General features: G+C 40.2%; 1 protein-coding gene across 1 annotated transcript in view; it reads right to left on the reverse strand.

Annotated features, from left to right (window-relative positions):
- Positions 1-2,209: 2,209 nt before the first annotated feature.
- Positions 2,210-25,133, reverse strand: part of LOC105473727 (uncharacterized) — a 118,620-nt gene continuing 95,696 nt past the window's right edge. The window contains exons 4-5 of the mRNA XM_011727675.2: positions 2,953-3,516; positions 2,210-2,622 (exon numbers count right to left, since the gene is read on the reverse strand). Coding sequence (XP_011725977.1) covers positions 3,496-3,516 — 21 coding nt within the window. The 3' untranslated portion in view covers positions 2,210-2,622; positions 2,953-3,495. The remainder of the gene's footprint in view (positions 2,623-2,952; positions 3,517-25,133) is intronic.

A 25,133-nucleotide genomic window follows, 5' to 3' on the forward strand; every position in this document is an offset into this window, starting at 1 on the left:
CAAGTCTCTGCCTGTGTCCCCAGGCTATTTATGGCAATCTTTAAAATCCAAGTGGAGGAAGCCATGCCTCCACAGCTCTTGCATTCTGTGCACCTACAGAATTAACGCCAGGTGGATACCATCAAGGTTTACAACTGTACCTTCAGGAGTGGCTGGTGCAGTCACACTTGGAGCCATTTGAGCTTCAGCTGAGGTGGCCGAGAAGCACTGCGTTGGAATGCAGATAGCAGAGACTGGAAGTGGCACCGGGAAGTAACTTGTCCCCTGAAACCATTTTGTCCCCCCAGAGCTCCAGGACTGTGATGGGAGGGACAGCTTGAAAGATCTCTGAGATACTTTCAGGTTCTTCTCCCATTAGCCTAATGAAGAGCCTCTGGTTCCATTCTGCCCATACTCACCTTCTCAAGCAGTCGCTTGGTCACACTCTTGTATTTCTCTGCTGAAAATACTCTCATTCTTTACTGCATGGCCAGGCTGCAGATTTTCCAAATCTTTCCACTCTGCTTTCCTTTTAATTATAAGTTCTGTCTTTAAATAATCTCTTCTCTCGATGGGGCGCGGTGGCTCATGCCTGTAATCTCAGCACTTTGGGAGACCGAGGCGGGTAGATCACTTGAGGTCAGGAGTCTGAGACCAACGTGATTAACAGGGCAAAACCCCATCTCTACTAAAAATACAAATATTAGTCAGACGTGGTGGTGCACGACTGTAATCCCAGCTACTCAGGAGGCTGAGGGAGAAAATTGCTTGAATGCAGGAGGTGGAGGTTGCAGTGAGCAAAGATAGCACCACTGCACTCCAGCCTGGGCAACAGAGTGAGACTCAATTTCAAAATAATAATAATAATATATATATTCTCTCCTATTTTACTATAAGCAGTTAAAAGCTATGCAGCAACTGGAATAGTTCGTTGCTTAGTTTTTCTGCTAAATATTCAAATTTGTCACTCTTAAATTCTGACTTCCATAAAGCATAGACATACTTCAGCCAAGTTCTTCGCTACTTTATAATAGTCTTTGCTACAGTTTCCAATACCTTGTTCTTTAGTTCCATCTGAGACCTTTACTATCTATCAACATTCTGGCCATGACCACTCAAGTAATCTCTAAGAAGTTCCAGACTTTCCCTAGTTTTCTATTCTTCTGAGCCATCAGCAGAATCACCCTAATGCTCCGTTCATGACAATACAAGCTTATTTTTAGCTTGCTCCTCCAAATTCTTCCAGCCTCTAGTCATTACCCAATTCCAAAGCTGCTTCCACAATTCAGATATTTGTTATAGTAACAACCCCACTTCTGGTACCAATATTCTGCTTTAGTTCATTTTCTGTTGTTATAACAGCATACCACAGACTGGGTGACTTATGAAAAAAAATTTATTTCTTACAGTTCTGGAGGCTAGGAAGTCCAAAGTCAAGTTGCTGGCATTTGTGAGGTCCTGTTTGCTGCATGTACAGAGGATATCATATATCAAAAGGGCAACAGCAGGCCAGCTTAGCTCTCTTTGTCTTCTTATAAAGCCACCTTGCTATCAAGGGGTCCCAACCTCACTAACCTTACCTAACCCTAATTAGCTCTTAAAGATCCCACCTTCAAATTCCATCAACATACGACTTTCGGGATTAATTTCTCAACACATGAAATTTGGGAAAAACATTCAAACCATAACAGTTCTAAAGACAAAGAAATAGAATTGAAGGCACTTAATCCTGTCATCCTGAGTGCTCACGTGGAATTTTTATTTATAGCTAATTTTTTTCTACTGCAGAAATATTTAAGAACCATTAGAATTGATTCTGAAGGAATAAAGACATGGGATTTATTGTAAAATGGGATTTTTATGAATTTCTGCTAAAATTATGTTTAAAACTTTTCCTATTGTTATATTTTGTTTCATATAAAAGAAACATTTCAAAACTAAAGTTAATTAAAATTATTCTTAATATTTTAATTTTTAAAAAATTTTTTTGAGACAGGGACTTTCTGTGTTGCCCAGGCTGGTCTTAAACTTCTAGGCTCAAGTGATCCTCCTGACTCAGCCTCCCAAAGTGCTAGGATTACAGGCATGAGCCACTGTACCCGGCCAAAAGTGTTCTTTAATCAACAAAGGGAAAAGATAAGTCTGACTATATTATCTACTGAATATAAATGTGTAAAGATCAATTTTGACAAAGTCACTGACAAATTTGCAGAAATTATAGCTCAAGGTGAAAAGCAGAAATTATAATATTATTTATTACTGCAACAGACTGAAATGTAGATATAATATTTTTCCCTTTTCTCAAAAAAATGCATTACTATACTTAAAGACTGTTAATTCATTTTTTCCATTTTTGTACTATAATCTCTATTTATTTAGAATTCTTTATTTTTCCTTTACCTGAACAATTATAAATTTAAAGTTCAGCAAAAGAAAATATTCATGGTTTACATTTCTTTTTTAGACAATATTATTATTGATTTCATTTTATGAATTTTACAGAAAATAATTTTGTTGTATAAGACAAGGGAAGTGTGAAAAAATGATCTGCCCAAGGTTTCAAATGCCCTAGGTGTCTACTGGAGCAAAGAAAATAAATTATATTACCTTACATGATAGAAGGAGATGGATATAATTCAAATCCTCTAGCTGATGGTTTTGGTTTTTTATTTTATTTTATTTTATTTTATTTTGAGACGGAGTCTCGCTCTGTCGCCCAGGCTGGAGTGCAGTGGCGCGATCTCAGCTCACTGCAAGCTCCGCCTCCCGGGTTCACGCCATTCTCCTGCCTCAGTCTCCCAAGTAGCTGGGACTACAGGCGCCCGCCACCACGCCTGGCTAATTTTTTGTATTTTCAGTAGAGACGGGGTTTCACCATGTTAGCCAGGATGGTCTCGATCTTCTGACCTCGTGATCCGCCCGCCTCGGCCTCCCAAAGTGCTGGGATTACAGGCGTGAGCCACCACGCCCGGCCTCTAGCTAATGGTTTTCTAATAGATTGTCAATTTTTATAAAATAATAATTAAAAACAAATATCAAGTAAAACTAGATTTGTGTACAACTAAATATTTGATGAAAAGGTCACTCAGTGACTCAAAATCATTGTGATTGATCAATTATAACATCAATTATCATTGTACTATACATATGTAGAAACACTAATTAGTGAAATCCTAGGTAACAAAATGTTACGTAACAGAACATTAGGAAGTTAAAACAAGTGCTTATGGTGAATACTATTTAATTCACACATCTATTTCTTAAATAATATAAAAGTCATCTGATGTTTACTGTGTTCAATCTCAAGTAAAATTTTCATAGCCCTAAAATATAATTTCAAACAGTACTTTTCTGATAAAAAAAAAAAGAGTTGTCACGTATTTCATTGTTCTCATTGAGATTTACATGTTTTGATGAACTAAATAATAATTGTAAGACTTAGTTTCTCCCAATTAGCTGATTAAATTAGTTCTTCGTTAGTCAACTCTTTGTTGATTCCTGGCACCAGGAAGACTTCTAATATACGCACAGGTAAGTCTATGAGGAAAAATAACTGCAACATGAAGTTACAGGCTGTATGATGAAAACAAATCAGTGCTTCATCATTCAGATCTCTTTGAATTTACTTTTCAGTTGTTGCTGAAAACCAGTTGCTGCTGGTCAAGGCTGGGTTGTGGACCTTGGTTAGGTTTTCACAAGAAGGGCTTCTATTTTCCACCCCAATAGCTTCAGGCACAAATAGGCACCTACAGGTTCATTTGGGCATCAATGGAGTGGCATACAGCTCAATATTCATGCTGAAGCTCCCTTAGCTACACAAATCTGACATCCTGTCAACACATTGACCCAAATTTGTATATGCAAAGGTTTGCCTTAGCAACCTTGGCAGCTAGGAGATCTCAGAAAGGAAGCCTACCCTTTGGGGGAGGTGGTGCTTCCTTAAAATCCAGTTTTTATCAAATTTCTCACTTAAAGGGATGCTCATTGCCTTTCATCAAGAAGTAAAATTGTGAATGAATTACAACTCATGGATTTCCAGAAATTGTACCGTGTGGTTTTCACCGCAACTTTTGCTGGCTGTGAAGAAGAAAACAGCCCAAACAAAGCCTAAATAATCACTCAGCAATTAGTTGCTGAGTAAGCAAATATACCAGCCCCAAACTAAGCATTGCAGCTCTAGGAAAAAGCCTGTGGCAGGTGCTCCCGAACACAGGTTACTTGGAATAAACATACACATCTAGCTGGCAAGATTACAGGTGTGTATGTGTAAAAACTGAAACTATCATTAAGAAGCTAATTACGACAAATTCCAAGTGAGTAGTATGGAAAGTAAATGCCACACATGTTCTAAAAAGAGAAATCTGTGTATGTTGAAGAAGCAGGCAGCCGGTCAGCATGTGCTAAGGTGAGTCTTGGATTAATCTGAACATCAAACGGGCCAGTAACATGCTTATAAACTTTAAAAGCTTAGGCCGGGCGCGGTGGCTCAAGCCTGTAATCCCAGCACTTTGGGAGGCCGAGACGGGCGGATCACGAGGTCAGGAGATCGAGACCATCCTGGCCGACACGGTGAAACCCCGTCTCTACTAAAAAATACAAAAAACTAGCCGGGCGAGGTGGCGGGCGCCTGTAGTCCCAGCTACTTGGGAGGCTGAGGCAGGAGAATGGCGTGAACCCGGGAGGCGGAGCTTGCAGTGAGCTGAGATCTGGCCACTGCACTCCAGCCTGGGTGGCAGAGCGAGACTCCGTCTCAAAAAAAAAAAAAAATAAATAAATAAATAAACTTTAAAAGCTTTATGAAAAGTAAAACTTTTGAACAGACAATAGGAATACTTCTTTATTATGTCAAAGCATAATACCTTTCTATTAATGAAAATATTTCTATATTAAATCAAATTCAGTTTCTGATCCCTAAAGATTCCCAAGTCATTTTTAACTATTTTTTGGATCTCCTATTATAAGGCTAATTATTCTTCATATTATGAAGAGTTACTCTACCATCTCACCCTGATGTAAAGTGACAATCTTCCCTTCTCGCTTTCCACAAGTGGAGAATACCTCTTCATCCCTTACCCTGAAGAGAAGGTTGACATATTCTTTAATCTACTTCCTCCTCATCAAACCCATCTCACCTTTATCCCACAACTCATACTAGTAAAGTCTGTGCCCGCCTTGATTGACACCCCTTCTCCTGTTGTCACTACCATCGGCCATTCTTCAGCACATTGATTCAGATTTCTCTCCATCCTATCTCCTGCCATTCCTCAGTGCAGCCTCTAGATCAGGAGTCCCCAACTCCCGGGCCACAGACCATGGCCTGTTAGGAACTGGGCCGCACAGGAGGTGAGTGGAAGGTGAGTGGCAGGTGAGTGAGCCTTATGGCCTTAGCTCCACCTCCTGTCAGATCAGTGGCATTAGATTCTCGCAGGAGTGTGACCCCTATTGTAAACTGTGCATGCCAGGGATCTAGGTTGTGTACTCCTTATAAGAATCTAAAGCCTGATGATCTGAGGTGGAACAGTTTCATACTGAAACCATTGCTCCCAACCCACCCCCATACGTGGAAAAATTGTCTTCTACCCAACCAGTCCCTGGTGCCAAAAAGGTTAGGAACCACTGCTCTAGATTGTATCTCCTGCCGTTCCTGTGTAGCCTCTAGATCTGTTCAGCCTCTGTAACTTTTACTGCTATTCCACTGTTTTCTTTTTTCTTTTCTTTCCCCCGCCCCCCGCTTTTTTTTTTCGGAGATAGTATCTTGCTCTGTTGCCCAGGCTGGAGTGCGATCGCGGTGGCGCGATCTCGGCTCACTGCAGTCTAGATCTCCCCAGTCTCAGGAGATCCTCCCACCTCAGCCTCCTGAGTAGCCAGGACTACAGGAAAACACTGCTACATCTGGGTAATTTTTGTATTCTTTGTGGAGATGGGGTCTCACCATGTTGCCCAGGCTGGTGTTGAACTCCTGGGCTAAAGCAAGCAGCGTACCTCAGCCTCCCAAAGTGCTGACATTACAGATGTGAGCCACTTCACCCAGACTGTTTTCTTTACATTCATGCCATGAATCTTAATTGTCAGAATCATGTTTATAGTATATTTTAATTTGTCAAAAGAAAAAACACTTTGGAGACATCTGCCATCACCTGTTGTAGGACTAAGTATCTAAGAGGAGAGAAGGGGATAAGTTATTGTACCAATGGCAAGTAAATGTCTTTCAACATATAAAACAAACGCCTCCTGAACAAATGATTGTGCAGTCTTTGTGAAAGTTACCAGTGAAAATTTTGTTACTGTCATATCCTTCCAAAGTCAAAGATGCTTGGGGACTGTCCCCCCAAATTTTGAACTCATGGGCCAGGCATGATTGGTCACACACATAATCCCAGCACCTTGGGAGACTGAAGTGGGCAGATCCTTTGAGGCCAGTAGTTCAAGACCAAACTGGGCAAGACAGTGAGACCCTATTTCTACAAAAAGAAATTTTAAAAATTAGCCAGGTGTGGTGGTGTGTGCCTGTGGTCCTAGAAACTGGGGAAACTGAGGTGGTAGGATGACTTGAGACTGACAGGTCAAGGTTGCAGTGATCTGTGATCATGTCACTGCACTCCAACCTGGATGACAGAATGGAACCCTGTCTCAAAAATATATAAATTAATTATAAAAATAGAACTCGTGTAATTTTTTCTTAGTAATGACTTAGTAACTACTAAAATACAATTAGTGAATATTAAAATGGAATTCTTTATTAGTAACTACCAAATGCAGTTGTTTTATTAGAGACTTCTGAAATAGAATTTCTTTTCATATGTCTAAAACCATAAATGTGGGTCTCTGGCCATATTTAAACTGTTGCATGGTAGATGCCAGGAGCTGGGGGTAGGGGAAAGATGGAGGTTGGACTGAGAAGATTTGAGTTTAATTCCCAAGTCTGCCACTTAATAGCACTGTGACTTTTGGCAAATAACTTCATCTCTCAGTTTTCCCATCTGTAAAGTAAGGACAATTATAACATTAGCTTAGGTCACTGAATGTTATTAAAAGAGAAAACAGATGTGAAAATAGTTTATACATTTTAGAAGCACATAGCAAATGCTAATTGCTGTTATTTCTTTCCTTTTTCTCTTTTTCTTTTTCTTTTTTTTTTTTTTTTGAGACGGAGTTTCACTCTCGTCACCCAGGTTGGAGTGCAATGGCACAACCTCGGCTCACTGCAACCTCCACCTCCTGGGTTCAAGCAATTCTCCTTCCTCAGCCTCCAGAGTAGCTGGAATTACAGGCGCCCGCCACCATGCCCAGCTAAGTTTCATAGTTTTAGTAGAGATGTGGTTTTGCCATGTTGCCCAGGCTGGTCTCGAACTCCTGACCTCAGGGTGACCTGCCCACTTCAGCTTCCCAAAGTGCTGGGATTATAGACATGAGCCACCGTGCCCGGCCAAATTGTTGTTATTTCACAATATTGTACTGACAAATTTAATACCGTAGCTAAGGCTGTGGACTCAAAGTCAGACTGCTTGGATTTAAGTCTTACTTTCCTTCCCCAGTTACTAGATATGTGACCTTGGAGGTCCTTTAATTTCTCTAAGACTCAGTCTCCTTACTAAAAAGGTATAGTACCTATTGAGTAGGATGTACTGAAGCTCAAATGAGATAAGGAAAACAAAGCATTTATAGCACTATCTGAAAAATGGCAAAATACAGAGTCATGTATCATGTAACGACGTTTCAGTCAATGACGGACTACAGTATAGTTCCATAAGATTATGATGGAGCTGAAAAATTCCAGTCACTCAGCGATGTCTTAGTCGTCATAATGTCATAGTGCAACACACTACTTACATATTTGTGGAGATGCTGGTGTAAACAAACCTACTGCACTACTAGTTGTGTAAAAGTACAGCACGTACAATTATGTATGTGCATAATATTTGATAATGATAATAAATGACCATGATACCAGATTACGTATTTACTACATAAATACTATGTACTATTATTTTTATTGTTATTTTAGAGTGTAATCCTTCTACTTAAAAAAAGAAAATTCAACTATAAGACAGCCTCAGGCAGGTCCTTCAGGAGGGATTCCAGAAGAAGGCATTGTTATCATAGGAGATGACAGCTCCATGCGTGTTATTGTCCCTGAAGAATTTCCAGTGGGACAGGATATGGAGGTGGAAGACAGTGATATTGATGATCCTGACCTTGTGTTGGCCTAGGCTTAAGTGTGTGTTTGTGTCTTAGTTTTTGACAAAAATATTTATAAAGAAAAAAAAAAAAAACTAAAAATTTAAACATAGAAAAACACTTATAGAATAAGGATACAAAGAAATATTTTTGTACAGTGAGTGCTACAATGTTTGTGTTTTAAGTGTTAGTACAAGAGTCAAAAAGTTAAAAACATTTAAGTTTAAAAAGTGAAAAAGTTACAGAAAGCTAAGGTCAATTTATTATCAAAGAAAGAAAAATTTTTAAATAAATTTTAGTATAGCCTAAGTGTACGGTGTTTATAAAAGCTAGAGTAGTGTATGGTCATGTTCTCGGCCTTCACGTTCACTCACCACTCACTCACTGTCTCAGCCAGGGAAAATTCCAGTCCTGCAAGCTCCATTCATGGTAAGTGGCCTATGCAGGTGTGTACCATTTGAAATCTTTTATACTGTATTTTCATTATGCTTTTTCTATGTTTAGATACATAAATACTTACCATTGTGATATAATTGCCTACAGTATTCAGCACAGTATGATGCTGTACAGGTTTGGAGCCTAGGAGCAATGGGCTATACCATAGAGCCTAGGTGTAGGCCTTACTCTCATGTAGCATATATCTCAGTTGCAGTAAGGAAGGTGTGCAGTAGGCTACACCATCTAGGTTTGTGTATGTATACTTTATGATGTTCGCACAATAACAAAATTGCCTAACGATGCATTTTGCAGAACATATCCCTGGTGCTGAGCAATGCATGACTGTGCAAATAGATGGTCATTTATTCATTAATTTACTCAACAAATATTTATCGAGTGCCTACTCTATGTCTGTTCTAGGACTGAGAATACAATACAGAATACAAGACAGAAAAAGCCCTTACTCTGATGTAGCATATATCTTAGCTGTGGTAAGGAAGGTTTTATCATTATTGCAAATAACAAAATAAATGTGAAACGTATCTGGAGGTGATAGCACGCTATAATGAAAAAGCAGGGCAAATGTTATAGAAGAACTTAGAATCTCTATTATTAGTAATCAGAAGCTGATTTTTCCCACCACTGCTCTTCCTTTTAAATCTACATTGTGGAGGTGTTTCTTTCTCATGCACGGGCTCCACTTTGACTTAGAGAGACGTAAACACTTCTAAGACATTTCCCCTCCTAATGTCACATAAGAACAATAACACTCTCACACAACATTGGAAATCTAAGCGTCATATAATGAAGCCATGGGTTGTAGTCATAGAAATGAACAGAGAACTCAGTGTAAACACACTTAAACCTATGTAGCCTTTGGAAAGCCAATCTTTTGTATATGGTATTCCAACATTTTTCAAATTAACACATATTTATAAAACAATTACTACATGAAAATCTCTATAAGAGACATAAAGTGATATAAGAAAATAGTTCCTATTGTCAAGAAATTAATAGTCTAGTTGGAAGGGAAAATATAATAATATGTTTAAAGTTAAATAACCTAAAAGACTTAATTTACATTTCAAAATAACAATAAAAATCACTAATTACCAAATAAATTATTTGAATAGAGCAGTTCAAAAGAAAACTCAAAAGACATAACATATCTTTTGTAATATATGATATTACATAACATATCTAATTTGAATAGCCAGGAAAGTCTGCATTTGAAAAACTGGGACAAGACAGTATTTCAGGTGGAGAGTGTAGTTTAAACAAATGTCTGTTGACAGGTGAGTGTTAATACATTTCAAGTAGAATGAGGTAACTATTTGCCTATAGAAAAATTCAGAAGAAAAGGTAGAAATGTGGCTGAAAGACAAACGGCTTCAGGATTTAAAAAAAAAAAAAAGAAGAAGATAGATGCATTAAAAATCTGCACCTTGAGAATGTTTATTTTGTCTATCTGTAATGGTAAACAAAGAAAGAAAGGGAAAAGAAAAAGTAAGTAAAGGGAAAGGAAAGGAAAGGAAAAACATATTAGGAAACTATTGTATATAATAAGGTGGAATATTGTGTTACCATGAAATGGTTATTGTGCAGCCTTTGTGGAAACCTTGAGAAATGTTTGTGATGTCACGTTAAGTGAGCAAATCAAAACTATGATTTGATTCTATCACTGTGATTCTCCACTACCAATTAAAAATAGACCTGTATGCATGTTAATGAAGAAGATATTTACAAAGGTTGTTAACAAAGAATTAAGGGAAACTAACAAGGAACAGTATGGCACCACTGGGCTGGCATCAGTGAAGGGACAAAACCACCTGAGACCTGGAGGGTCACAGGGAGTGGTTATGGGAACCTGGAAAGAGCTGTGGTGGAGAAAAGTTCACCAACAGAGGCTGTGGCCTTAGGATGTGGCCTCATGCAGCCACTGCCTACCAGTGGACCAGCAGAGAGAGAGCCGGGAGAATAAATACCCTCATCCTTCCTCTGACTCTGATCTCTTGCCGATGCCTCCTATAGAGAGATTGTCATCAGGCCAGGAGCAGTGGCTCACGCCTGTAATCCCAGCAATTTGGGAGGCCGAGGCCGGTGGATCCCCTGAGGTAGGGAGTTCAAGACCAGCCTGACCACCATGAAGAAACCCTGTCTCTACTAAACATGCAAACAATTAGCTGGGTGTGGTGGCTCATGCCTGTAATCCCAGCTACTCGGGAGGCTGAGAAGGAGAATCACTCCAACCTGGGAGGTGGAGATTGTGGTGAGCCGAGATCGTGCCGTTGCACTCCAGTCTGAGCAACAAGAGCGAAACTCCATCTCACAAAAAAAAAAAAAAAAAAAAAAGATAAATTGTCCTCAGAGAGAAACCCCCCAAGCAAAGAAAACCAGAAAGCCAGCAAGGAAGCCCTGAATACCACAGTCAAAGAGGTCTGCTTCAGCCTCCCTCACATGTTACCTATGCCTATTTACTATGTTAACACGATGTTTCAAATGTTTTATTCAGCACAAACAGCACAGTGAGTGACTCCATCATCAATGTTTCCATAGTATATTATATATAATCATTCATCCCTCACATAGCAAGTTACAGAGCTAAGGACCCTTTGCAACGCTAGTCGCTCGGGAAACAAAGATGAATGACTTCTGCCCTATTCTGCCCTAAAAGCTCACAGTCTAACGCAGAAAAACAAACATATGCAGAAAAAAATGTGGTGAATATTATCTTAGAAGCACACGGTGGTAAACACAGGAGTACAATGGTAGTCTGGAGAGCTCAGTTTGGGCTTAGGAGTACAATGGTAGGTTAGGAACAGGAAGGAGGAGGGAGGCAATTCTGCCTAGGAGTTTCAGGGAAAGCGTCACAGAAATTACTTTGGAGGTGAGTAGTAAGGGATAAATAGAAGTTTTCCAGAATTGGGAAGTGGGAGAAGAGATTCCAGATTGAAAGTCTAGCTTGTGCAAACATAAAGTGTTTGAAAATTAGGGAAAGTGGAGTGTGAATCATTGCAGGGGGAATCGAGGAGGGTTAGGTGGAGACAGGAAAGGGATAAGGCTAACAGAGAGCCAGGTGATAAGTAGTCCCTGAGTGACAGACTCAAGCCAGCTCCTGGGTCTTTTCTGGGAAGCCTTCCATCACCCCGAAGGCAGGATGAGCCACCAATGCCCTTTGCACACTCTTCATGCATTTCTCACAGCAGTCATTTTATTATATTGAAATTATCTGTTCATGTTTTCATCTTTCCCACTAGATCGTAAGTTCGTGAAGGGCAGAAACTTTTACTCACCTTTGTGGTAACACGTGGTCTGGCATATGGTAAGCAACAAAGAAATGTTTGCTGAACTAAGGGAGCCTGAGAATGTCTTTCTGTTATAGAATGTGTAGTGAGGGGTCTGCAAGCTTTTCTTTTTGGCCACACCTAAGCACAGTTGCTGGGTTTTCCCTCTCCCATGCCCCATCATTCCACATTCCACCAAGTATCCAAAGTTCCACCTGCCATCTTGAGGGCTATGAGTGTTCCAATGTTTTGAAAGGGAGGTTTGTATTCAGCAGATAAATGGAAGAGAACAGCTGTTGTACTTCCATTTCTTTGGGATTTTGATGTATCGAACATGGTGAAGCAGGAAATCTAACTGCCTCCTTGGGGGATGTAGGGGTTGAGTATTAGGAGAAGATCGAAGCCCTGAGTGATGTAGAACCTGAACCAGGTTTGAGTGGAAGGTAAAAATGTGAGTAGCTAATGAAAAAACGGAAAGGCATTCTCAGTCCTGAATAAGCACAATCATCCATTTTCTCTGCTCTTTATTCTGCGTTATTCAGTGATGCTAAAAATGTATGCAAACTCGTGCTGATTCCTTATTGTTGCCCCCCATGTAGTATAACGCCTGGAACATTTTAAACAACAGCTTCAACATGAATTGAATTGACTAGTTATAACCCAGCTCAACTCATCTCTCTTCTACCAGCCTACTAAGGGAAAGACCCATTTAAGCTGTTTCCTAAAAAAGGTAAACTGTCATATAAACAGAGACTGTAAATAATAAGTGTAAAATTCATCTCTTGCTTAGAACTGGATATAACCACATCAACATGTGCTACTAGAAGTGCTTTACAAAACTGAGCTTTCTGAATTTCCTCCTTCATAAGTTGCATAATGCTTCTACTATGCTCAAGACTATGCTCGTATAGGATGTTTATTGCATAAGGATATGCAGCTGAGGGGATACCTGAGAGCTCAAATCCAGTCCAAACTCTATGCAATAAACCATGCCTATGAGTTGCATAGATCCAGAGAAGTCAACTTTTTAAATTTGTACAATAGTTTATGTGGGCTAGCAGTGCCCTCACTATATTCCTTTGCCTCCCTTCCTATTCCCTATTCTCACTGGAAAGGGTGGACTGAAATCTTGATGATGATACTACCATTACCATCTTCATTACATTTTTGGTACACTGGTGTCCTCAAAAGATGGTCCCAAGGCAAAAGTTATGACCTAAGTCTTTATTGGATGGTATAATGCCAGAGTTTTAAGAGTGAGGGAGACTGGGCATGGTGGCTCACGCCTGTAATCACAGCACTTTGAGAGGCCGAGGGGGTGCGGATCACAAGGTCAGGAGTTCAAGACCAGCCTGACCAACATGGTGAAACTACGTCTCTACTAAAAGTACAAAAATTAGCCAGGCATACAAATTAGCCGAGTGTACAAAAATTAGTACATACACACACGCGCGCCAGCAGTCAACAGTCAGAACCTCCATCTTCCCATTCTGGGTCATTTGAATATAGCCCTATCTTCAATTATTTCCAAACTCAGACATAAACAAAACTGTCCTCATATCCTGCAGTCCTTAAGCCACTGCTCTGTCCCTCTCCTTCATAATCAAGCTTCTCAAAGTGATCCAACATCTCTCCTTCCTCATCATCCATTAACTCTTCACCTGTGGGGATGATGTTCTGACTCAAGCCTTCACCATGCCAACCAAACAACCATCACCAAGACACCAGTGGTTCCAAATTGCCACATTATAAGTTGCCAGCTTCTTACTAGACCCCTTTGATGCAGCCCGACTTCAAAATTGGCTTTGCACAGGAGAGACTTCACAAACGAGTAAACAAAGCAAAGCAAAAACAACTTTATTAGAGAAACAGGGTACAGGAAAATGGCTGCTCTGTAGACATAGTAGTAGCAGTAGCAGTAGCAGTAGAAGCAGCAGCAGAAGCAGCAGCCCTCATAGATTGCTGGCTAGCTATATAATGGCTATTCCTTAACTATATGTTAAACAAAGAGTGGGCTATTTGTGAACTTTCTGGGAGTTCCTGGAACCAAGGGTGCCTCCTTTTTTAAGCCATATGAGGTAACTTCCAGGAGTTGCCATGGCATTTGTAAACTGTCATGGCGCTGGTGGGAGTGTTTTTTGGCATGCAAATGCATTATAATTAGTGTACAGCTAGCAATGAGGGCAACCAGAGGTCTCTTTCATTGCTGTCTTGGGTTTAGCTGATTTTGACCAGTTCCTTTGCTGCAAATCGTTTTGATCAGCTCCTGTTTTCTTGAGCAGGGTCTTGTGACCAGTGCTGGGAAAACACATCCTGCTGATTTCCTACCTAACCATAGGTAGTAGTCATTCTCTTCTCCTTCGACTTCCGTGACAACTCTCTTTTCATTCTCCTCCTTTTCCTCTTTCTTCTCAGATTCCTTTGCTGGTTCTTCCTCTGTCTATCCTGTTCATACCGGTGTTACCTAAGATCTTGTTCTCAGCCCTCTTCTCTTATTCTACATATTGTGCGTGTTCTGCATAGACAATCTCATCTGCTTCCATATAATTAGCAGCCACCTGCTCATTTATTTTGATTAATGACTTCACTACCAAACCAGGTGTCCAGACTCTTAGCAGGTGGCTGCTAATAGTCTGACAACTCCCACAAATTTCTCTCTCTATGTATATAGTGTGAGTATAACATAAATATATATGTACATGTAAATATATTACATAAATACATGTGTATATGTATATATGTTTAATTGCCTAGTTGACATCTGCACCTGGATATCCTACGACACTTCTAATTCAGGATGTCCTAAATTAAATTTACTATCTGTGATCCCCACCCCACTCCTAACCTGTGTTCCTTCTTTATTTTGATGAATAACCTCCCCGCCAAACCAGGGGTCCAAACTAGAAAACTTTCAGTCTTCTTAGTGTTCCTCTCTTGCACCAGTTCACTAAGTCCTTTAGCCTCTTCTCCTCAAATGCCACTCTGCCCACTGCCAGACCATCAGTCCCTCAAAGTAGGATTTATCCTATTCATCTTTGAGTATCCAGAGATAGTAAAGTTATGCAAAAAGGTAATAAGGAGGGTGAGGGGGGAGAGATTACATAAAATAATTTTGATAATCAGTTTTTAAAGATATTCATTCATTCAAAAATATATTTGGCTTTTAATATATATCAAAAGATTTACGATTTACTTAAATTATCGCCTGTTTTGTAAATGAATATTCTTCATCTTACCAACTGGCTATAGCAGGCATGTGTATTAGTCTATAAAATCCTAACTCCTGGCCTCCTAATTTAAAATTGTTACTAGCAAACACTATTGTTACCATTTTACAGTAAGGTTCAGGATACAGCCAACAACCAGAAACCATTCATGAAAATGTTCAGTGAAAATTCTGTCTTTACAATGTGTGCACTGCATTGTTTAATTGGAAAGGAAATCTTGAAATATACCTGTTCCTGCAAAGTAATTCTGTCCACAAAATGGGCAAAGGGAGCGATTTCTCTTTTTGTTCACCAACCTGTAATTTGGTGGGAGGAGTTCGGGCTATTTTAATTAATTATTGCAAATTAAATATTTCAACAACTTGAAGTGAGTCCTTAAAAGAAGGAAAAAATATACATAGCTCCCCTCTGCTAAACGGCAGTTGATGATAGAATTCCTACTGTCTAATCTATAAAAATAAAACCCGACTTTTCAGCTAATTCCGTTTTCCTAAACACAAAAAAAAAAACAGTGCCACCCCAGTTAGATCCTTTAACATGCACGTTAATTTCTACTCACAGCTGTGGCAATTAGAAAGTGTACTTAATGGAGTGTCATGTTAATTGTTTTCGGAGTTAACCAATTTCTCTATTTAATTGTCAATTGATTAACCTATTGAAATGTTAAGTGACTCAGTTTCCTTCCAGAGTAAACAGCAGCAGCATATGGTAGCTTCATCAGCCGAAGGCAGCACTCATTTGCTTTGATTCAATGTGCTGGTATTTTTCTACACCTCCCTGAGCTTTTAATTAGATGAGGCGATGTTACATGTATTTGTCTGCTGGAAAGGTTATCAGTGCCATAGCTGACCTGCAGAGGCAAGGTTGAGTCTAGCAGCTTTAATAGAAATGGTTTTCCAGCTATGACTGTTGTACTTGATTGCATTGTGATGTTAATTAACTCAAGACTGCTTTCTTCAGAGTGTATGTGTGTGTGTCTTCCCGTCTTTCCTGTAGCACTAACTATGCAATGAGATGTTTTCTGTCATATATATCCACCTATTAAGTACTCATTGGATTCTAATAAGCATGCAAATAGTCAAGAGTTTCTTTAGGCTAATACCACACTACTCAGATTGTGGTGCCATTAAATAAATACAATGATCTTTGCCTGTAGCACATTTTTCAGAGAAAAAAGCTAGCTCCCTTTGGTAGAATTTTGCTCCTTTATGTTCATGGTGTGCCATGCCAGGGGATCATTACAACTATAAAGTAAAAAGTATTTTATTTTTTCAGTTTAAGCACAGATGATGCCACATAGGGTTGAGAGAATCAGACAGACTTGGATATGGAGGCATTTTCCACTGTTCTCATTAGAGATCACTGTGTTTTAGTAGTCAAATTAATGTAAGATCCTGGTGGTGAGCTATTAACTCAGCCTTCTCCTCTCTTGCACATTGTTTTGTGACTCGGAGTGTGTGTTGCTTGCATGTGTGTTTTTACTGTACCGCGCTATTGTTTAATTACGAGACAATTGCCTCAACTGAGCCAGCATTATCATCCTTGATAATGTTGGTAGCAGGCAACTGAGACAAAATGATTACAAACCTATGTTGTGTTCAATAGTTCTTTAGAGGATTTCTCTCTTCATAGTTCTGGCTCATTCATGTTTGATTCAGCACATTTGTTCTTTAAAAAAGGCATAGCTTAGAAGAGTTTCAGGGTGGGTTAATAACTCAACTGAAAATGGCTGCTCGCATTGTAAAAGCTTGTTCCTGCAGTTGCTTGAGGCTTTCTTCAGTTTTGCCGCTCTGCAGCTTCGGCCCAGTTGGTAAACAGCTTAAGTCCAGACATCTTTTCATTCTCTGAGCAGCAGATTGAAGTAAAAATGCATATAAGTGGCGACTGACTGGCGCTGGCCTAACAATAGCCTGTAACATTATGCAAGGGTATTTACATAGGAATAAGGCCTTACTAAAGGAGATGGGGCAATTAATGGTGTGGGCCACACATATAAGGAAAGTTTGTCCAATCCTTTCCTCAATAAAGATCTTTTGTAAAGTGCTATGGAAACTCATAGAGGCCTCAAAGAGCTTAAGGGTGGGACTCTTCTAGGACTTTCAAATATATATACGTGTGTGTTTGCGTGTGTGTGTGTGTGTGTGTGTGTATATATATATATATATAATCTTTAAAAAGCTAAATGGCATTAAATAAATGCTCAGGAAATAATATGAATTCCTTGTTTTATTTTAGATAGTTTCTCCAACCCTGTAAAAGAAGGCAGTTCAGGCTGGGCGTGGTGGCTCACGCCTGTAATCCCAGCACTTTGGGAGGCCGAGGCGGGTGGTTCACGAGGTCAGGAGTTCAAGACTACCCTGGCCAAGATGGTGAAACCCTGTCTCTACTAAAAATACAAAAATTAGCCCGGCATGGTGGTGGGCACCTGTAATCCCAGCTACTCGGGAGGCTGAGGCAGAGAATTGCTTGAACCCAGGAGGCGGAGGATGCAGTGAGCTGAGATCGCACCACTGCACTCCAGCCTGGGCAACAGAGCGAGACTCTGTCAAAAAAAAAAAAAAAAAAAAAAGGCAGTTCATATTTTCAGTTCTCCTATTTTCCTTTTCTTTTTTTGGTGGTGTTTATTGAATAGAAAATCGTTCTGAGATAGTCAAGTTCTTGAGTTATTTTCCTTCCCTGTTTGAAATTGAAGCATCATCTTTAAAATATTTGAAAAGTTTTGCTATCCTTCTTATTTCAAGTCATGTTTAAGAATGGGAGAAAAAATTGTCCGGTGGCCTGGTCTAAGGGGTAGATCCCAGGATTTTCAGGAGTGTCAAAAGGAGGGCTTGCACAATGAAAATGAACAGCTGCAAAAACAAGGAGGGGTCCGAAAGAAAATGCAGGGTTGTGTCCTAGGAAAATGTGAAAACATTGATGCAAACCTAGCCCCTTTTTGGGATATATATCTTAATAGAATAAATATCTTGTCAGTCCAAATAAAAACTAAAAAGTCAAATGCTTAAATTATTTTCAACCAATACTGTCTCAGTATTATCCCCATTTATTATTATTATTATTATTTTTTGGTGTGTGTGGGGGTGGGGAGAGTGGGAAGTCCTCCTCATTGCACCCCCACCCCTAGCTCACCAATCGCAGCAGTGAAAGACAAATCTGGGGTAGATCTTTCACATGGTTTCATTCTTATCAAAGGCTCCCCATCTGCTTCTGCCCTTGGCCAGATAGCATTACTGTTTTTATTTATTTGCGTCAGAATATTTTTAATAAAGTATCATCAGCATTTAAAAAACAAGAAACAGAAGAATATTACTCTTTGGATAACCCAATCCGTTTTTACATGTTTCATGATCAATTAGAGCATCTACTATGTATTTTAAGCAAAGCCCTTCAGCTTCTTTTTTTTTCTTTTTACATATTCTATCTCACTCAGAGGACATTTTCAAAGAAAGCAGAACTTTGGCTGGGAGTGTTCGAGCTCTGTTTGCACTTTCTAGTGAACCTGTTCTTACTTCCAAAGTTGTTTTTCATCCCATTTCCTCATTTATAGTTGGTTCATGAAATTCATGTCCATATGGGATGAGGGAAATAAAATCTTAATGTGATAACGTATAAGCTTCGTGTGTGTGTGTGTGTGTGTGTGTGTGTGTGTGTGTGTGTGTGTGTGTGGCGTACAGAGAAAGTGATTTCAGCTCCAGCCCTGTCAAGCAGGCAGAAATCAATGCCTCATTCAGGACTATTGATCAGTACTAAATTAATTAGACTCCAAGGCTTATGGCAGTTGATAAGACAACTTATTAATTTAGTCAATGATAGTGTTTTCCCTAAAGCAGCAAATACCCTCTTGTTTAGAAAAGACATTTCTAATAGTTGCTGCCAGTTCTTTTTCATTGTTTTCATCTTTCTGGTTTTCTTTTTCTGGGGAAAGGGTAGTTAGGGGTAGGTGGGTTTGTGTGGGAAGGAGGGCGTTGGGGGAGCTCTATGGGCAAGGGAGTGCTAAAAAAATGTATATACTGAGGCGTCAGTCTGGAATATGCATTAGCCCACTCCTATTTTGGTTCCCTTGCCTAACACTGTAGTTTTAGGATGAAAAGAATGCAGCAGCCAGATTATAAGACGAGACCTTGATTTCCTATGGGGCTTTGGCCACGTAAGGCCACTCCAGCCCTACAAGGATGTTCATTTGGAAGGGGGCTACTTCCTAAACCTTCATTTAGAATTGACTGATACAGATTGCTTTTGCTTTTCATTGAAACCTGCAACAGTGATGGTCATAGTCAATAACAAAGACTTCGGCCTCTGTCGGTAATGCAAACTGTGAATGGAATGAAGGTATCCCAGAATGCCCTGAACATGGGGCAGTACTTCCTGCTGGCTTAGAAGGACAAAAGGACAAAGCCCGGGAGTGTAGGGGTCCCACCAACAGCTCTTGGAGGCAACAGCCTGCTATCAGCAGCACTCCAACCCTCTGAGAATGCTAATAAGCCAGTGAAGAGCTCAGCTTTCTTGCCATAATTCTATAGTGTGGTTGAGGACCCCATAGTGCTCACTAAATAAAGACAACTAATTGAGAATTTTTTGCACATTTTGCCCAGGGGACTTGCTGTTCATTCGATTCTTTGGGGAGAATGTACCCCTACTGACAAGAGTAGCTGACTGTTTTGGCAGCCTCATGTTACTCTTCCCTGGGTCTAAGACTGACTTTCGAAGTATGACAAAAATGTTTAATTTTGATTTTTTTAATTACGTTGCTGGGAATTATTTTAGATCTCAAAGAATAGGCGTTCCAGTGTTCATCTAAAAAAAAAAAATCTTGGCAGAGTTTTTGAATTAAAGCCCCATTTTTTTCTTTCTTTCTTTCTTTTTTTTTTTTTCCTTAAATTGTATTTTCTGTGGTGAGGCCTACATTTTTGTGTCTGCAGGTGACACGTTGATTGAAACTAAAATTAATAAATCAGCTGAAAAGCTCACACCTACAGCTCACAGCAGGGCCTAGAAAACACGTTTATAAAGGGAGCTTTATGCCCTCATATAAAGAAGGAATAAATTACAGAAGCACTTGTTGCCCTGGGACTTGATTTTGCTTTGCAATCTGGTATCTTATTTTGGGGAGGCTTATTGTTAATCAACAGGTTCCTGGTTGCTTTAGCAGGTGACTTTGCTATTAATCTCTTATTTGACCATTATAGCATATTAATGAGGAGGCTTCAAGATGTGGCTCTATCTTCTGACTATGGAATTAGTTTAAAAGGTGCACTTTTTACTCAATGGCTTGCAGTTAGCCACGTTGAGGACCAAATGCAAAGTAGCATTTTCTGTAGCTTGGGTAGTATTAAGGAGTGTTTTACTAACATATGTGTCTTACTGTGCTTTTCTTCTCTCCTACACTTATTTCTTCACCATGGAGGGCAATTATGGAACTTACCAGTCTCTGTTCATTTTTTTTTTAAACAAAATAGAATTACATACAAATGACAAAATGATATCCTTTCTTATTAATGTGCACTCTTATTTTAATTAAACAATGTCAATGTTCTTTGGAGGTGTATTCAGAATTAAAATGTATGATTTGGGAAGGCAAGAGGTTCAACATTTCTCACCAGAACTAGATTAATAAATGTCATTACTAGTGCAGGAATTTAACCATCACGCTTCCCTTTAGAGGCTGAGGTAATTGGAAATGTTTAAGCTTGACAAAAGAAAGAAGTAAATATACCTATGGGGGTAGTTTAGAAGTATAAAGAAGGACTGAGGATTTAAGTCTTAAATTTGTAATTACAAGGATCTCCGAAGCACATAATGGTGCAAAACAGCTCAGACAACCCCATATAGGAGAAGAACTGCTTTGTCCCCAGTCTGCAGCTATTTCAAAGAACATTCTCTGGCACAAAATTATGATTATTATTCATTTCTTTTCAAATCTTCCAGACAATTTGGTTCACACCTCAAGTACCCATGCTGTCTTTCTTCTGAACCTAAGAAATGTCAAGTTTGTGTCTTTCTTATTTTTAACTTTACAAAATTAAGGGTTTCTGCCAACTGGGGTACATTTGATGTCATCGTCTATCTTACCTTTTCAGACTAAGTCCTGAAGTTTCTTCATTCTGGAGGTTAAGGTCAACATCATCATCTCTTTCATTAAGAAATTTTCTGGTTAGGTTTCATGAGAGGAGGAGGCAAGTTAGAGGTATTCGTAAAAACATTTAATGTTAATCACAAGAATGCATGAGTGTGAATGTTAACAGGACCTTCCGACTTGACATTATTTTTGAAACGTTTGTCCTTAAAAATACATACCAACAAAAAATCATCAGGGTTATCCTGATGATGTAGGGCTGTAATATTAGGCCACTCTCATAGATCGGGACAACTGGAAATACTACTATCCTCTTAAAAGGGTTATCCAAGTAGCTAGCTTAAGCATTGGAATTACACTACCAAGCTGATGGTCATGAGAAGCAGAGGGACCCTTATCTGCTCCAAAATCAACAGTGTTACCTGGAATCTGGATCTTCATTCTAGATTTATTTGTTTGGGCCAATAAGCTAGAAGACTTTGGGGAGGGTTGCCCCCACCTCCAACAACCACATACATACACACACACACACACACACACACACACACACACACACACAAATAGTTAACTGAAGCCTTGTTTTTCTTTTAAAACTGGGAGAAAAAAAATTCTGTTCTACACTGCACAATAACAAAACTTATGCTCCAGTGACACAAGTCTTTATGTACTTCTGACAAGCCTGTAATCCCAGCTACTTGGGAAGCTGAGGCACGAGAATCGCTTGAATCTGGGAGGTGGAGGTTTCAGTGAGCTAAGATTGTGCCACTGCACTTCAGCCTGGGCAACAGAGCGAGACTCCGTCTCAAAACACCACCACACACACACACACATACACACACACACACACACACACACACACACCTTACATTAAAAGAAATTGAGGAACTGGCTACTGTATTCTAAGAACAGTCAGGTTAATTCTTTTTTTAAAATAATCGTCCTACAAATTATCAGAAAACAAAGTTTGTACCAGAGTGTTGGAGTCTGTGGCTGCTCTGGCTTGTGTTTGCAATGAAGGAAAGTTACTGTTAGAGAACCTTCCCCTCCCCCAGTTCTCCCTCAAGTCCTTCCAGCCAGGGAGGTTTTCAGCCCTTTTTGTCTTTTACAACTTAAGCAAGATCAGACACATTTCTGCAATGCATATGCAGATTTTACCTCTGGTTACTTTCTCTAATGAGCGTTCACTTAATCAATTTGACAGTAGCCTTTATCCCCCAGGCCCCTCCGCCCCCCTTTTTTTTCCACATCCACTATAAAGTTTTTAGGAAAAAAAGAATGTTAACAGATTCGAGGGGTGTTAGTGATGTGAAATGGTAGCTGGCCTAAGTGGAGTGAGCCACAGCGCTTTACTTCCACCACTGGTTCCGTCCAGCTTCTGAAAACAGGGACCTGGTCTGCTGACCTTATGAGGTAGCATATATTTTCATCGCCAGTAGAAAATGATTTTCCTTTTTCAATAATTGAAAATTACTTTTGTTTGTTTGTTTGTTTAGCACAGGGTCTCACTCTGTCACTCAGGCTGGAGGGCAATGGTACAATCTTGGCTCACTGCGACCTCTGCCTCCTCGGCGTGGGTGATTCTCCCACCTCAGCTTCCCAAGTAGCTGGGACCACAGGTGCGTGCCACCAAGTCCAGCTAATTCTTGTATTTTTTGTAGAGACTGGGTTTTGCCATGTTGCCCAAACTGGTCTCGAACTCCTGAGTAATCTGCCCTCTTTGGCCTCCCAAAGTGCTGGGATTACAGGTGTGAGCCACCATGCCCGGCTGATTAATTGTTACAACTTAACCAAACACTTGAGTATATTTCTCATAGCCTCATATCTTTATCTTGTCAAGAGCATTTTAAAAAATTTTATGCAAGAGACAATCTTGCTATGAGACACCAGGAACCAACCCACATTGGCACTCTTCCACCAAATTGCCCAACAGGGCATCCTAGATCATCTGAGCAGTCTTGACCTTGTTCATTGCCTTTTCTGCCTGTGAGTGGCAAGCGCAGGGGCAGAGGGCAGTTGGGTTTAAATCTAATGTTCAATCCTCCCAGGGAATGAGTGATGATACCCAAATCCTGGGAGTTCTCTCTCTCTCTCTCTCTTTCTTTCTCTGTCTCTGTCTCTTTTGAGATAAGGTCTTGCTCTGTTGCCCAGGCTGGCGTACAATAGCACAATCATAGCTCACTGCAGCCTTGATCTCCTGGTCTCAAGTGATCCTCCCATCTCAGCCTCCCAAGTAGCTAGGACAACAGGAATGTACCAGCACTCATGTTTTGTTGTTGTTGTTTGTTTGTTTTTTAGTAGAGATGAGGTTTCACTATCTTGCCCAGGCTGGTCTCCAACTCCTGAGCTCAAGCAGTCCTCCTACCTTGGCCTCCCTAAGTGCTGGGATTACAGGTATGAGCCATGGCACCCAATCTTTTTTTTTTTTTTTTTTTTTTTTTTTAGAGCTGGGAGGTCTCACCATGTTGCTCAGGCTGATCTCCAACTCCTGGGCTCGACTGATCCTCCGGCCTCAGCCTCCCAAGTAGCTGGGATTATAAGAATGAGCCATCGTGCCCGGCCCTAAATCCTGGGGTTCTTGATCATTTCCTCAACTCAACCTCAGCCTCAACCTGAATCTGCTACTGGGTGATAGAAGACAATATATGGCCCAGCTGCTGGGATTTAGCAGGTTTACAAGAAACAGAGACAAAGAAAAAGTGAGTTCTGCCCTTCTCTTGTCTGCAGCCAAAGTTTTCAACCCTTGTGCATAGAAGCAGCATTCATGAAGCTGGCTCAACCTCTCCTCTGGCCCCCTGCAGCAGAATTCATGTCCTTAAGCCTTAGCCAGTTTTATAGCTCACCCACTTGACTCTCTTTCACTTTATCAGAGCCAGAAAAGTTACCCTAACTGACGAAAAGAAGGAGAAGGCCCCCACTGACCCCTGCTCCAGCCCAGTTCTGTGCTGGATCAGTCTAGTTTTGCCTTTCCTGATTAACTCACCGTCCCTTCTCCCTGACTTCTATCCAATAGGCCCTACTGCCAGCAATTGTTCACATTCGAAGTTCAAATGGAAAGAAATTTGACTTTAAGACAATCAGCGTCTGGTCTGTATTCAGAGGTTATCACTTGGGTTCGTTGGGTCTCTCACGGCCCTTTCTTTTCTGTCTTTTTTTTTTATTCAAGGTGAGAGTCTATACAATCGGTTACGTGCCTGCTCTAACTTGAGTGCCTGTTCTACTTAGGCAGATTCTGTTCTAACCGTCGAGAGAGTTTCCAGCTGAGAGTCCTCTGAGGTCTGGGAGGGAGTAACACTTTAGAGTTCACAGCCCTGCTTCCGCGAGGATACCTTGAATTCTAAGGGCTGCACTGACATTTCAAGAAGAGCTGAAGAATCTGAGTGACGTTACCTGAACTCTGCGCTCCCGGTTAGAAAAGCAGAATAGAAGCCTCACCCCAAGACCTATTTAACCAGAATCTGCATTATAACAAGATCACCAGGTGATTCACATGCACATTTCTTTAATCACCTGAGGGTCGGTGCGAAGGCAAGGATATAGAGTACGCTTGTGGATTCTTTAAATTCATTTTCTGTCTTTCATTCACAATCCCTAGTGAGCCAGGGAGGATGTGCGGTGTGGGTTGGAGGGGAAAGTGAGGTAAGAAGAACAGTGGGAATCAGCAGGAGAGAAACATCTCCATTATTACTAACCTGGTTTTCTAAACCTTTTAGCATGTACACAATTAAAAGTTTATGCTGTTAGGTCCCTATTCCTCCTGGAAATAATTTGGAATTTGATCTGACTCTCCTCTCCTTTGTTTTGCACCTTGAAATGCCTTCCACTGTATTGCCCTTTTCAATTTATTGATCTGGCGATTTGACCCTGATTTCTGCTTTTTATTTAAGATTCATTTCTATTTAGGCTTCATTCTAGAAAACGTGATGGGTTTGTTGGGCTAATAGAAGAACCTGCCGC

The sequence above is a fragment of the Macaca nemestrina genome, chromosome 7, assembly GCF_043159975.1.
Source record: "Macaca nemestrina isolate mMacNem1 chromosome 7, mMacNem.hap1, whole genome shotgun sequence".
NCBI classification, from domain to species: domain Eukaryota; kingdom Metazoa; phylum Chordata; class Mammalia; order Primates; family Cercopithecidae; genus Macaca; species Macaca nemestrina.